The sequence below is a fragment of the Oppia nitens genome, unplaced genomic scaffold (assembly GCF_028296485.1).
Source record: "Oppia nitens isolate AA-2021 unplaced genomic scaffold, nextdenovo-longstitch-racon4-pilon3 scaffold45_pilon_pilon_pilon, whole genome shotgun sequence".
Taxonomy (NCBI): domain Eukaryota; kingdom Metazoa; phylum Arthropoda; class Arachnida; order Sarcoptiformes; family Oppiidae; genus Oppia; species Oppia nitens.
In genome coordinates, this window is record NW_026533227.1 from 103601 (window position 1) to 116864 (window position 13264).

General features: G+C 22.2%; 2 protein-coding genes across 2 annotated transcripts; one reads left to right on the forward strand and one right to left on the reverse strand.

Annotated features, from left to right (window-relative positions):
- Nucleotides 1–1169: 1169 nt before the first annotated feature.
- On the reverse strand, nucleotides 1170–2249 carry LOC128959330 (plasma kallikrein-like). The gene is made up of 3 exons (XM_054305271.1): nucleotides 1994–2249; nucleotides 1431–1902; nucleotides 1170–1343 (listed from the first exon to the last, which is right to left on the reverse strand). The coding sequence occupies exons 1-3, from the start codon at nucleotides 2101–2103 to the stop codon at nucleotides 1170–1172; spliced, it is 756 nt and encodes a 251-aa protein (XP_054161246.1). The 5' UTR covers nucleotides 2104–2249.
- A 1479-nt stretch (nucleotides 2250–3728) lies between these two features.
- LOC128959350 (uncharacterized) lies at nucleotides 3729–4407 on the forward strand. The gene is made up of 2 exons (XM_054305297.1): nucleotides 3729–4033; nucleotides 4134–4407. The coding sequence occupies exons 1-2, from the start codon at nucleotides 3856–3858 to the stop codon at nucleotides 4397–4399; spliced, it is 444 nt and encodes a 147-aa protein (XP_054161272.1). The 5' UTR covers nucleotides 3729–3855; the 3' UTR covers nucleotides 4400–4407.
- Nucleotides 4408–13264: the final 8857 nt, after the last annotated feature.

Genomic DNA, 13264 nt, shown 5'->3' on the forward strand with positions numbered 1-13264 from the left:
TTTCTATATTTATACAATTAATATGATTTTTAAAAATAATAAAATTAATTAATTTATATTAAAATATTAAAATTATCCTGTATACATTTGCCAATTGTGATATTTATATAACATATAATAATTATTTGATAACTTGAATATTTTGATTTATTAACATAAAATAAACAAAAACTAAAAATATAATAAATTTTATTTTTTCGATATTTTTTCAATAATCCACTCCAAAACTGCCGATACTTTGACAAATGCTGTCCAAACCCTATGTTTGGGACTACAAATGTTTTTGCCAGTGTTTGCCCAAATACTGACACCTATTATGACAGCCCTACCGTTGACATACTGTAGTAGTGGTAGTAGTAATCTAATTTGTTTTAATAAAAAATTATACGTAATCAAAAAATAAAAATAATAAATAATATAAAATTGATTTATATTAATATAATAAGTGAATTTATTTCATATATACCTTAATATTTATTAGTGAATAAATATTTTTTTTAAAAAAAACAATTGATTGAAAACTAATTTTTATGGGTATAAGTTTTTTTAGTCAAATATTTTAAAACATAGTCACATGTGTAGAAAAAAAATATCAAATAAAACTTTAATTTAATGTAAAATAGTAGGTAAATTAGATTTTTTTTCAAAATATTTTTTTTTGTTTTTATGCATTTTTTGTGTTCAATTTGTTTTTTTTAAATAAAAGTATTTTATATATCTATGCAAACTATTATAGATTATTACTATATTTGTTAATTTAAATTTTTTGTATAAAAATAATAATAATATTGAAAATAAAATTTATAAAAAGAAAGTCTACTAATTTCTAATATTTTTCATTAACTTTTATTAATACTTTTTTAAATAATAAAAAAAGTTTTAAGTAAACTATTTTTTAATTTATATGTTTTTATTATTAAGTAAATAATGTGAAATAAAAATTTTTTTTATCATTAATTGTATAAAAAACATACACACAATTACTATTTATTATTATTATATACAAATACAAAATGTTTTAATATAAAAAAAAAAACTTTTTTAACTATTTTAATTTATTTAAATTATTTATCTATTATATTATACTAACAATTAATTAATTATAGGTTTTGTTTTCTAATACAAAATTAAACTAAACTAATAATAATTATTATTATTATTAATAAACTTTATTTCGATATGTTTTCGATAATCCAATCCAAAACTGCCGACACTTTGACAAATGCTGTCCAAACCCGATGATTGGGACTACAGATGTTTTCGCCAGTGTCTCCCCAAATACTGACTCCTATTAGGACAGCCCTACCGTTGACATACTGTAGTAGTGGACCACCGGAATCGCCCTATTGTTTGCAAAAAAAAAATGATTACAATATTTTATAATCTATTAATACTGTAATTATTTTTTGAATTATATATATATTTATTACAAAACAAATATGTGCTCCACCGGGATATGGATATTGATAGGCATTAATAATGTTTGGATCGGTTAGGTTTTGAGTTGATATCCTAACCAAACCAGTTTGAAGCCTATTTGTAGAGACATACGTATCATTGATACGACCGAAACCTACAATTAATGCCAACTCATATTCAGTGACCATATGATCGATAGGCGGCAAACAGATACTGTTTAACTGTCGATAGGCGTAACCATTATCTCCAACATTGAAAACCATTGGTGTCTTCACACGTATGAGCGCCACATCATAGGGATTACGAGGAGTTCTCTCGAACTTCGGGTGTAGAATGACTTCTTCGACTCCATAATCTGTTCCCAGTTTTGACTTATCTATAGTTCCCGCGAATACCTTATAGTAGTCAATACCCGCGAGATTACTGTAACAATGGGCCGCCGATAGTATCCAGTGCTGGTTGAGTATAGATCCCGTACACTCACTACTTTATTAAATAGATAGTCATATATTGATATATATATAAAAAAATTGATGATTTAATTTTTATATAACCACACAAAAAAACTATTTACTTTTGACCATCAGTTCCGCCCCATTTCGATAGTCTGACCCAAATCTCAATGTAGACAACGTATGGATACTCTCCCGGCTGGACATCCCTGCCGTTGACAACATTGGACATCAAATCATTACTTTTATGCCATTCAAAGCACTGGTCGTTCAACAGATGCGACTGACGACCGATACCGCACTGATTGGTGTCCGTTATGTTCGGGTAATCACCGATTTCTAGGCCAACAACAACATCGGTAGTCAATATAAAAGCTAATGAAACCAAATAATTATAATTATAACTAATAAACATTTTTTTTTGTTTATATATTTAATTTTGTATTTATAACTATTCATTACATAAAATATTATTAATAATAATAATTATAAATTAAAATCATTACTAAAACTTAATTTTTCTATTAAAACAATTAAGTTTTAAATTACAATTTTTAAAAAAAATTATTAATAAACTAAATGTATTTCTTAACTTAAATTATTAAATGATATCATATTTTATTAGTATTATTAAACCTATTAATGATATTTAATATTATTTTATCTAATTTTATAATATAAAGTAAACTGTTTTAAATAATTTTTATTTTTTTTAATATTAATAAAGTAAATTATTATTTTATAAATAAAATTTTCGTTAAAAAAACTACTAAAAAAACTAAAAATTTATGAATATTTTAATTTATATTTTTTTGCAATTAATTGTTTAAATAATAAATATATATTGTTTAGTAAATTTTTAATTTTATAGTAACTATTATTATTATTATTATAATTAATTATTATAATTATTATTATTATTTATAGAATAAAATTATATTTTATCCCTGGTTAATATTATTGATAATTTTTCTGGGAATTTTTTTTTATTATTTTTTATTTTTTTTAAAGGGGCACTCTTTAACTGTATATATATATTATGGTATTAGGGTTCAGGAAAATTCCACCATTATTTATTGAATTATAATAAAAAGTTCCCAATTAGTTCCATACTTTACTGGGAATTCCTCACATTAYACCTATTAAAATTTAAGCAAAACACTTTTTATTATAATTTAAAAAAACAAATATTATATAAAATTATATTTTTAAGTTATAGGTAATAAATAATCCTTATTAAACTTATTGAATTTAAATTATTATTAAAAAAAATATTTGATGTTGTTGTTGCAAAATATTAAGTTTAAATTTATTGTAATAAATAAAAAAAAATATATTAATTTTATAGATATATTTTCCCTTTAATAAACGATTAAAAGGGAGGGAATTTATAATAATATATAATTTCCATATATTCCGGGAAAATTGAAGGGAACTTATTTTTTTTGTAGGGAACTTCCCTACTATTTGAATGTTTACACACACACACACACACACAATCACTGGTTATTATAAAATACTAGTGTTGTATTTATATATAAAACAAAACATGTGTATATAAATGCACATCAATTAAACACTACAGTATAATACTGTATAATATTAGTACAACACTACATACACACACATTGGCGCTAATATTGTAATTGTTTATTATTATTATTATTATTATTATTATTATTATTATTATTAATGTATTTACAGTACATGTACTGTATATATACGATATAATGCAATCCAATAGACAATTAGTAGTATAAAGTAATATTAATAATAATAATAATAATAATAATAACAACAAAAAAACAAAACAATAACTGCAATGAAATAAAAAAAAATTATTTAATTATTCATTGATTTAATTATTCATTGATTTAATTATTATTATTATTATTAACTAAATAGTTTTGTGTTGTTGTTGTGTTGACTACTCCCGCGTAAACTCAAGACAGTCACCGTCGCCGCCGCCGCCGCGACCGACACAATGACGGCCACTACCGGCGATGATGACAATACAAACGCCAATGCGGACAATACCGAGTGCGGCGCCGACGCTACCGACAGCCACCAACAGCCCATGGATGTGGACAACAACAACAGTGTCGGCGGCGATGGCAGCAGCGGCAGTACGGCCGCCGCCGACGGTCAACATCAGCCTACAGGTACGTCAACTGGCCACTACTGTCTCTCATTGTGGCCATTGATATATATATATACCGTATATCATATCATATGAATAACCCGATTGTCTGTACACCTAAGCGTCCGATACGGGCCTACTGTCCACTGGCGAGGCCATGAAAAACATGTTTCGCAACCTTTACGAAGCCGTATCGTTGGCCAAAATCAAACAGTATATACAGTTTATTAACGCCCGAGTGTTGACCAATAAGACCTACTTTTTCTATATCAACGACTTCTATCATTATGTTTGCGTATTGACCGACCAGCCGGCCGACGATTGCTGTCGACCAGCCGTCGATGCAAACGTCATTGGATACCGATATAAATATATAAAATTATTTTAAGGTCATCACACAATACAATGTTTATTATAACAATTTAAAAAAATCAAAATTAAAGTTTTTAACAATAAATAAATATAAATATTTTTTATTCATTGATATACTGTATATAAACTTATTATAATAATACAGTAACACTAATAATAATATCAGGATATCAGCTCAAAACCTAACCGATCCAAACATTATTAATGCCTATCAATATCCATATCCCGGTGGAGCCCATACTTGTTATGTAATAAATATATATAAATCAAAAATACAGTATTAATAGATTACAAAATAAAAAACATACCCAAACTTATCACTTCCGTCCCATTCCGATAGTTTGGACCAAATCTCAATGTAGACAACGTATGTATACTCTCCCGGCTGGACATCCCTGCCGTTGACAACAGCTTTGGACATCAAATCACGACTCGTATGAAATCTAAAGCACCGATCGTTCATCAGATAAGACTGACGACCGATACCACACTCATTGGTGTTCGTTATGTTCGGGTAATCACCGATTTCTAGGCCAACAACGACAACATCGGTAGTCAATACAAATGATAATGAAACCAAATAATAATAAATATTATAACTAATAAACATTTTTATTTAGAAATATAGGAAACAACTGTAAAGATACTGTAATCAACTATTGTTAGATTTATTACTAAAATTTTGAATAATGTTTATACAAGTTTTTTTTTATTGTTTATGCAATTAAATAAATAATATAATTTAATAAAATTATATTTATAATATAGAAATTATTTTGACAATAATATTAATTAGTTTTATATTTATATAATTTATAAAGTATTTGCTATTAATAAGCAATAAATTTTTTTTAACATAATTAAAATTACATTGATATTAAAAATAAATGAATACAATATATATATATATATATATATATATATATATATATATATATATATATATATATATATATTGTATTCATTTATTTTGTACATTTAATTAACTAATAAAAACAAAGCTAAAACAATTATTTTTTTTGTTACTACTATCTGAATGTAATTTATATATCTTATGAATAATGTGTATAAAATAATTAATTAAATAGATATAYAATTATATAAATAATATATATATATATATATATATATATATAAAATATCATTAATAATAGTTATACTGAAGTAAAAGCTGTTACCTAAAATATTTTTTTAATAAAAATTAATTAATTCATAAAATTAATATAATGATTTATTTTTTTAATAAAAATAAAATTTATATATTTTAAATAATAAGTTACCCCGTATACATTTGCCAATTCTGGTATTAGTGTCTCATTAACCCATGTGTCTGAAAAATGGTCGTAGATTTCAAATGTTAAGTCACCTAAATTAACAAAAAAATTATTATAAATTTATATTTAGGTATTTTATTAAAAAATTAATTTACCTTGCTCAACATGTTTGCTGAATATAAATAATTTATCATGATAAACAACTAATTGACATTCATCTCTTGATTTATTAGTCGATGCTAATTTTAAATAATTAATATTTTTTTTATATAATAATTGCTTAATAATTAAAAATAATAAAAAAATTTTATTATTTTAATCTAGTTTTGAGCTTATGCTATACAATAAAAAATAATAATTTTTTGTTTATTTAATTGAAATATATCAATGTTAATAATAATAATAATAATAATTCTAACCAATTTCAATCCAATTATTGTTATTGGGATCATATTTCCAGCATTTGGTACCAAATCCATGTCCAGCACCGCACGTGTATATTAAATTCATAAACGAGATAGCACAAATATCGTCTCTATTATATAATATATATTAATTATGATTTAAACAATATAAAAATAAAAACATTAACACAAAAAATACCTATCAATAGTTATGTTGCCAATAGTAGACCATTCATTTTTAATTGGATCATATCGTTCAATGGGTCTATCAATGTCGCCGCCATCGATATATTCTTTAGTACCTAGTGCATAAATGTAATCATCTAATGAAACTAGATTAAAATGATATCTAATAATTGACATTGATGCAATTTCTGTCCATTCATTTTTATTGATATCGTAAATTTCGCATGATTTGTAATATTCATTAATATTAAAGCCGCCACACGTATATAATTTATTTTTATGGACAATTAAGGCATGTGCGCTAAAATTTAAAGATATTTTATGTTATAAAATTGTATGAATTTATATATAAATATTTTTTTTTTTAAAATGATTATAAAGTTAAAAATAATTAATAGATAATTTATATTAGCTAATACATACCATCTTGGTTTAATTGATAAAGATATTTCCGACCATGACTTACTAAACGGATCGTAAATTTCAATGAAATTTAAACAGTAAAACTGTTTGATAAAAAAATTAAATTATTAATATTGAATATATTATAATTTGTTAAATAATACTTACATTATGATTATATCCATTAGCTCCGCCAATAGCATAGATTTTATTATAAAATTGTATTAATTTATAACCAGTTCGGCTATAATATAAGCCATTAGCATCGGACCAAATATTTTCAATATAATTGTATTTTTTACAAATTTCATTAAGTTCGCTGGAAAAACTATCTCCGCAAATTAATATAAATGTTGTAAAATCATTGATTGGTAAAACATTTTGTTCAATTAGTTCTCCACTTTTAAAATAACTAATTTGTGGTAAATTGTTTTCATTACTTATATTAGCTAATGTTTTATCTTGATTATTAATGATTTCATAATTATAAGTACAGTATATTGAATTATCATTTTGTTGTTGAAATTTATTTTTATCAATTAATTGTTTAAATTCATGAATTGCTTTTCTGTTTCTATGTTGACTTTTAGCATCAGTATTATGCCATTTATAGAACATAATATATAATCTAATATCTAAATTGTTGTATAGTTTGTTTATTAATCTAAAATGTTTATTAAATATACAATTAGAGTTGATAACTTTTGCATCACTGACTGTAAACAATTGGTTAATTAATTCATAATAATAATTCATTTTAATATTCATTTCATGTTTAGTATAATAACTATTGTTGGGATTTAATAAAACATTTGCTAATTTATCGGTACTTTCGTTTCCGGCTCTAATTTTCATTAATAAAGTTTGCAAATAATTTGTTTGATTTAATTTATAATTACTAAAATTATTACGTAAACTATCTAATTCACTAAAAACGCTATCATTGATAAACGATTCATTTTGTTGCATAATATTTCTAATATCATTTAATTTGTTTTCAATTTCTAACATATCATCAAAATAGTCAACACATTGATTAACTAAATTATCGCTAATTTCATGAATTAATGCATTTTGCTTGATATCTATTGAATATATTTCTCTCAGTACATTAATGGGCATTAAATGGTAATCAACTATTTTACCCGAACCCTTATTACTTGATTTCAATAGTTTTGGTACATTTCTTGTATAGTTGAGTGCTTCGGCTACTGTTATGGGCATAACATCGGGAATAATGTCGCCAATAATTTTAAAATCATAAGTATTTAATTTTGTTATATTCTTATTTACCAATGTACCATTAATACCACCAGAAATTTCAACAAAATTTAGTTTAATAGCAGCTGCAAGACTACCCTCTAATTCATGGACGTCTTTATTTTCTTCGTTTTTATTTATGACCGAAACAATTACTTTACCGCCAAATATTCTGCCGACGACAACATGTGTGGCATCTATTTCCGACAATAATTTCAAATCAATTAATGGTTTTAGCGATTCGTCGTTACAGTTAATCGATTCTTCTTTTGTTTTCATTTTTTGAATTAGCGATACCTTTGCACAGCTATAATAAAATATTTATTTTTTTTAAAAAAATATTCAAAAATTAGTTTTATTTTAGGTTTTAGATTTAAAGGGGAGGGTATTTAAAATTACAATAAATTCGTAAAATTTTATAGATTCTATACAATTATATTTTACAATTTTTTTGTGAATCATTTTGCCCCCCTTCCTCCTTATATCGAAATCCTAAAGTAAAACTAATTTTTGAATATTTTTTCATATTCCCTTAAGTTAACATAAAAGCATATTTTTTTTTTAAAAAAATGACCTACGTAGTTTATTTATAAATTAAATAACAAAAGTTTTATAATACAAAAAATTACTTGATATATTTAATTAAAAAATAAATATAATAATATAACATTTTACACATAATAAACTTTCAGTATAAGCAAAACCAAAACAATAATAATCGCCTCGCAATGATAATATAGAAGCTATAATATAGTTGTCTATATATATATGCGCGCAATATTATAAATATAATCTTTAGGGGCGGAGTTTATAAAAATATATTGTGTTTTTTTTGTATCTATATATTAAGTGTAATCTATATGCTTATGGTGCGTCAGCTATTGTTTTGGTTTTTATTTTATTGAAACATTTTTAACAAATCTAAGATAATAGTCAATTTATAATAAATTTTAATTTATAATAAGCAATAAAAATATTAATTAGTAATTGTTTATTTGAGCATGATAAATGTTTTGATAACAAATAATTAAAAAATAAATGCATAATAATGTTAATATAATTATATTGAGTATACCGTATAAAACTTAATATTTGCTAAAATATGATACAATAAATATAATGTAATCAAATTCAACAAAAAATATATACAAATTTATTTCTAAATAACTTATTAGATAAATGTCTATTATTTTATAATGTAATTTAAAAATAAAACACATACACATACACATACACATACACATACACATACACATACACATACACATACACATACACATACACATACACATACACATACACATACACATACACATACACATACACATACACATACACATACACATACACATACACATACACATACACATACACATACACATACACATACACATACACATACACATACACATACACATACACATACACATACACATACACATACACATACACATACACATACACATACACATACACATACACATACACATACACATACACATACACATACACATACACATACACATACACATACACATACACATACACATACACATACACATACACATACACATACACATACACATACACATACACATACACATACACATACACATACACATACACATACACATACACATACACATACACATACACATACACATACACATACACATACACATACACATACACATACACATACACATACACATACACATACACATACACATACACATACACATACACATACACATACACATACACATACACATACACATACACATACACATACACATACACATACACATACACATACACATACACATACACATACACATACATATACACATACACATACACATACACATACACATACACTTGAAACACAATGTTATAAATCCCGTATAACTTGTTGTTGTTGTTTGTATTAAGACATCTGTAAAAATAATACATTTATTTTGTTTGCTTTAGAAAATAAAATTAATTTATTGGTCACACAAACAAACAAACAAAACAATAATCATATGTTTCAGTTGTTTAGTGTTAATGATATTATACATCAATTAAAAAAAAAAAATTAATTAAAACAATTTTTTTGGTTGCCGTAAAATTAATCAATTTAATTGTTAATAAATAATATAAACGGATTATTGTTAATTCATAGACTTTTTTTAAATTAATACAAAAATACAGTAATAATAATACTATTATTAAAATTAGGTAATACTATGTAATGGATTAATATATATTTAATATATATTTAATACCAAACAAACAGACAAAAAAATAAACGGAAAAATCATCGGATAATTGTTTTTTGTAGGAAAAGACTCATTTGGGGCGCAAAATGTTTAATAATAATAATATAAGTATTTATATTATATGTTTGTTATGATTGTTATATTATATTTTTCTATCATTAATAAAATTGTTATATAAATATATATTTTTCATAATAACAGTATAGTATATATACAGTATATAACTTATATATGATAGTAATGGATAATCTGTTATAATTAGACATATAGCTTACCGATAGCTTGATTTTGTTTCGGATAGAAAATGGGCTGATCCAGATAATTCAATATTAATCATACCGACAAGCATGCTCATTTTTAGCGAAGCTCCAATGTCCATTTTGTTAAATTTTTCCCGAAACGTATCCGAATAACTCAATTCAAGACTATTGTCGGGCGTATCGGTGCTTATGATGGCATTGGACGGTATGGATCTTTTAAATAAATTAATTTTCCGAAACTGGTCGTTACGGGCGTCATAGTATTCACCGATATTTGCCGCCCGACTCAGCGATGAAACAGTTATTGTGTCAATTGGTAATAATGTTTTCTAATATTTTTTATTTWAAAAAAAAAAAATATTAATAACAAATTAATATAAAATCTAATATAAATAATAAAGTATTAATAATCAATTTTTTTGTTTTTCTTTTATTAATTTAATAATAGTTATACTATTTATTACTATATTTAATTTATTATCACATATATAAATTTATGTAATTTGTATATATATACATTATATTGATATGTATATATCATACATATTTTATACATATATATAATTATTTTTATTAATACTATTATTAATTTATTAATTACTTTTATTAAAATTTAATTTTCATATATATATATACAATATATAATAATATGCATATACATTATATATATTGAATATATATATGTATATAAATCAATATATTTTATAAATATATGAAAATTAAATTTTAATAAAAGCTGTATATATTAATACTGTATAGTTATAATTATAAATTAAACAAATTAAATATTTATTTTAAGAGATTAAGAGATCTATATGGATATAATACTTTTTTAATGTTAAAAGCGTTATATATTAATATAAAACTTTAATTATATAAGTTTATAAACATTTTTTTGTTATTATTATTAATTTTGTATAAATAAATAAAATATATTAAAATAATTTATAAAGTTTAAACAAAATATTAGTTTAAATTAATCATATTAATGAATAATTGTCTATTATAAAATCTAATAATATAAATTATTTATTTATATTATCTATTTATTAAATACAAACTGTAAATAGTAAATAAATATATATTATTTAATTATTTTTAGTTTATAATTTTTTCTAAAAATTTATATATAATTAAATTTATATTATTATAAAATACTTACTTGATTTGATGTATTAAATATTGCAATAATAAAATAAATTATTATACAATATATTGTTAATTGTTTGCACATATTTACAGTGTTTTTAGTTAATATATTATAGTAAAGATAATTATTGTTTTTTTAAATAACTATAAGACTAATATATATATTATTCAATAAAATCAAAAATATATTTAAAACAATTTTATAGAAATTATTTTTTTTCTAATTGTAAGCCAAAACGTAAAACATACTAAAATTATTTTTACATTCAGTAATTGTTTTTCAATAACTTATTTTTTTAAAATATAACATCTTTTTAAATATAGCTTAAATAAATAACTATTAAACGTGATAATTTTTTATAACATAATTTTAATTATTAAACATCATATAATATTTATTTTTAAAAAACATTTTCTACTATACAATAAATTTTGTTTAAATTTTAAAATATTTTAAAACTATAAAATATCTAATTTGTTTTAATAAAAAATATATGTAATCCAAAAAATTAATAAATAAACTAAAAATGATTTATATTAATATACATTATATCTATGCAAAATATTATAGATTATTACTATATTTGTTTTTGTATAAAAATAATTATAATAATGAAAATAAAATCTACTAATCTTTAATTTATATGTTTTTATTAGTAAGTAAATGATGTGAAATAAAATAATAATAATAAATATTTTACTTTAAAATTTTTTTGCAATTTATTATTTAATAATAAATATAGAATAATTAAGCACCAAAACAATTGTTTAGTAAATTTGATTATTAAACATAATATAATTTTTATGAAAATAATTTTTTTAGTCCCATAAAAAATAACAAAATATTTTAAAATATAACTTTAATATAATGTAAAATAATAGATAAATTATTTTTTTTTCAAAATATTTTTTTTTGTTTTTATGCATTTTTTGTGTTCAATTTGTTTTTTTTTTAAATAAAAGTATTTTATATATCTATGCAAAATATTATAGATTATTACTATATTTGTTAATTTAATTTGTTTTTGTATAAAAATATTTTTCACTAACTTTTAGTAATACTTTTTTAAATAAAAAAAAGTTTTTAGTTAACTAATTTTTAATTCATATGTTTTTTTATTATTAAGTAAATAATGTGAAATAAAATTTTTTTTTTATCATTAATTGTAAAAAACATACACACAATTACTATTTATTATTATTATATACAAATACAAAATGTTTTAATATCAAAAAAAAAAACTTTTTTAACTATTTTAATTTTAATTTATTTAAATTATTTATCTATTATATTATACTAACAATTAATTAATTATAGGTTTTGTTTTCTAATACAAAATTAAACTAAACTAATAATAATTATTATTATTATTAATAAACTTTATTTCGATATGTTTTCGATAATCCAATCCAAAACTGCCGACACTTTGACAAATGCCATCCAAACCCTATGATTGGGACTACAGATATCATTGCCAGTGTAGGCCCATATATTAACACCTATTAGGACAGCCCTACCGTTGACATACTGTAGTAGTGGACCACCGGAATCGCCCTATTGTTTGCAAAAAAAATGATTACAATATTTTATAATCTATTAATACTGTAATTAGTTTTTGATTAATATATATATATTTATTACAAAACAAAGATGTGCTCCACCGGGATATGGATATTGATAGGTA

Bases quoted from the DNA above. Each gene is read 5' to 3' on its own strand.
- LOC128959330 (XM_054305271.1), bottom strand. From the start codon at position 2,103: ATGTCCAATGTTGTCAACGGCAGGGATGTCCAGCCGGGAGAGTATCCA. The intron at 1,903-1,993 runs GTAAATAGTTTT...TTAATAAAGTAG, and splicing joins GGCGGAACTGATGGTCAAAA to TGAGTGTACGGGATCTATAC. The intron at 1,344-1,430 runs GTAATAAATATA...TGCAAACAATAG, and splicing joins GTGGAGCACATATTTGTTTT to GGCGATTCCGGTGGTCCACT.
- LOC128959350 (XM_054305297.1), top strand. From the start codon at position 3,856: ATGACGGCCACTACCGGCGATGATGACAATACAAACGCCAATGCGGAC. The intron at 4,034-4,133 runs GTACGTCAACTG...TGTACACCTAAG, and splicing joins CGGTCAACATCAGCCTACAG to CGTCCGATACGGGCCTACTG.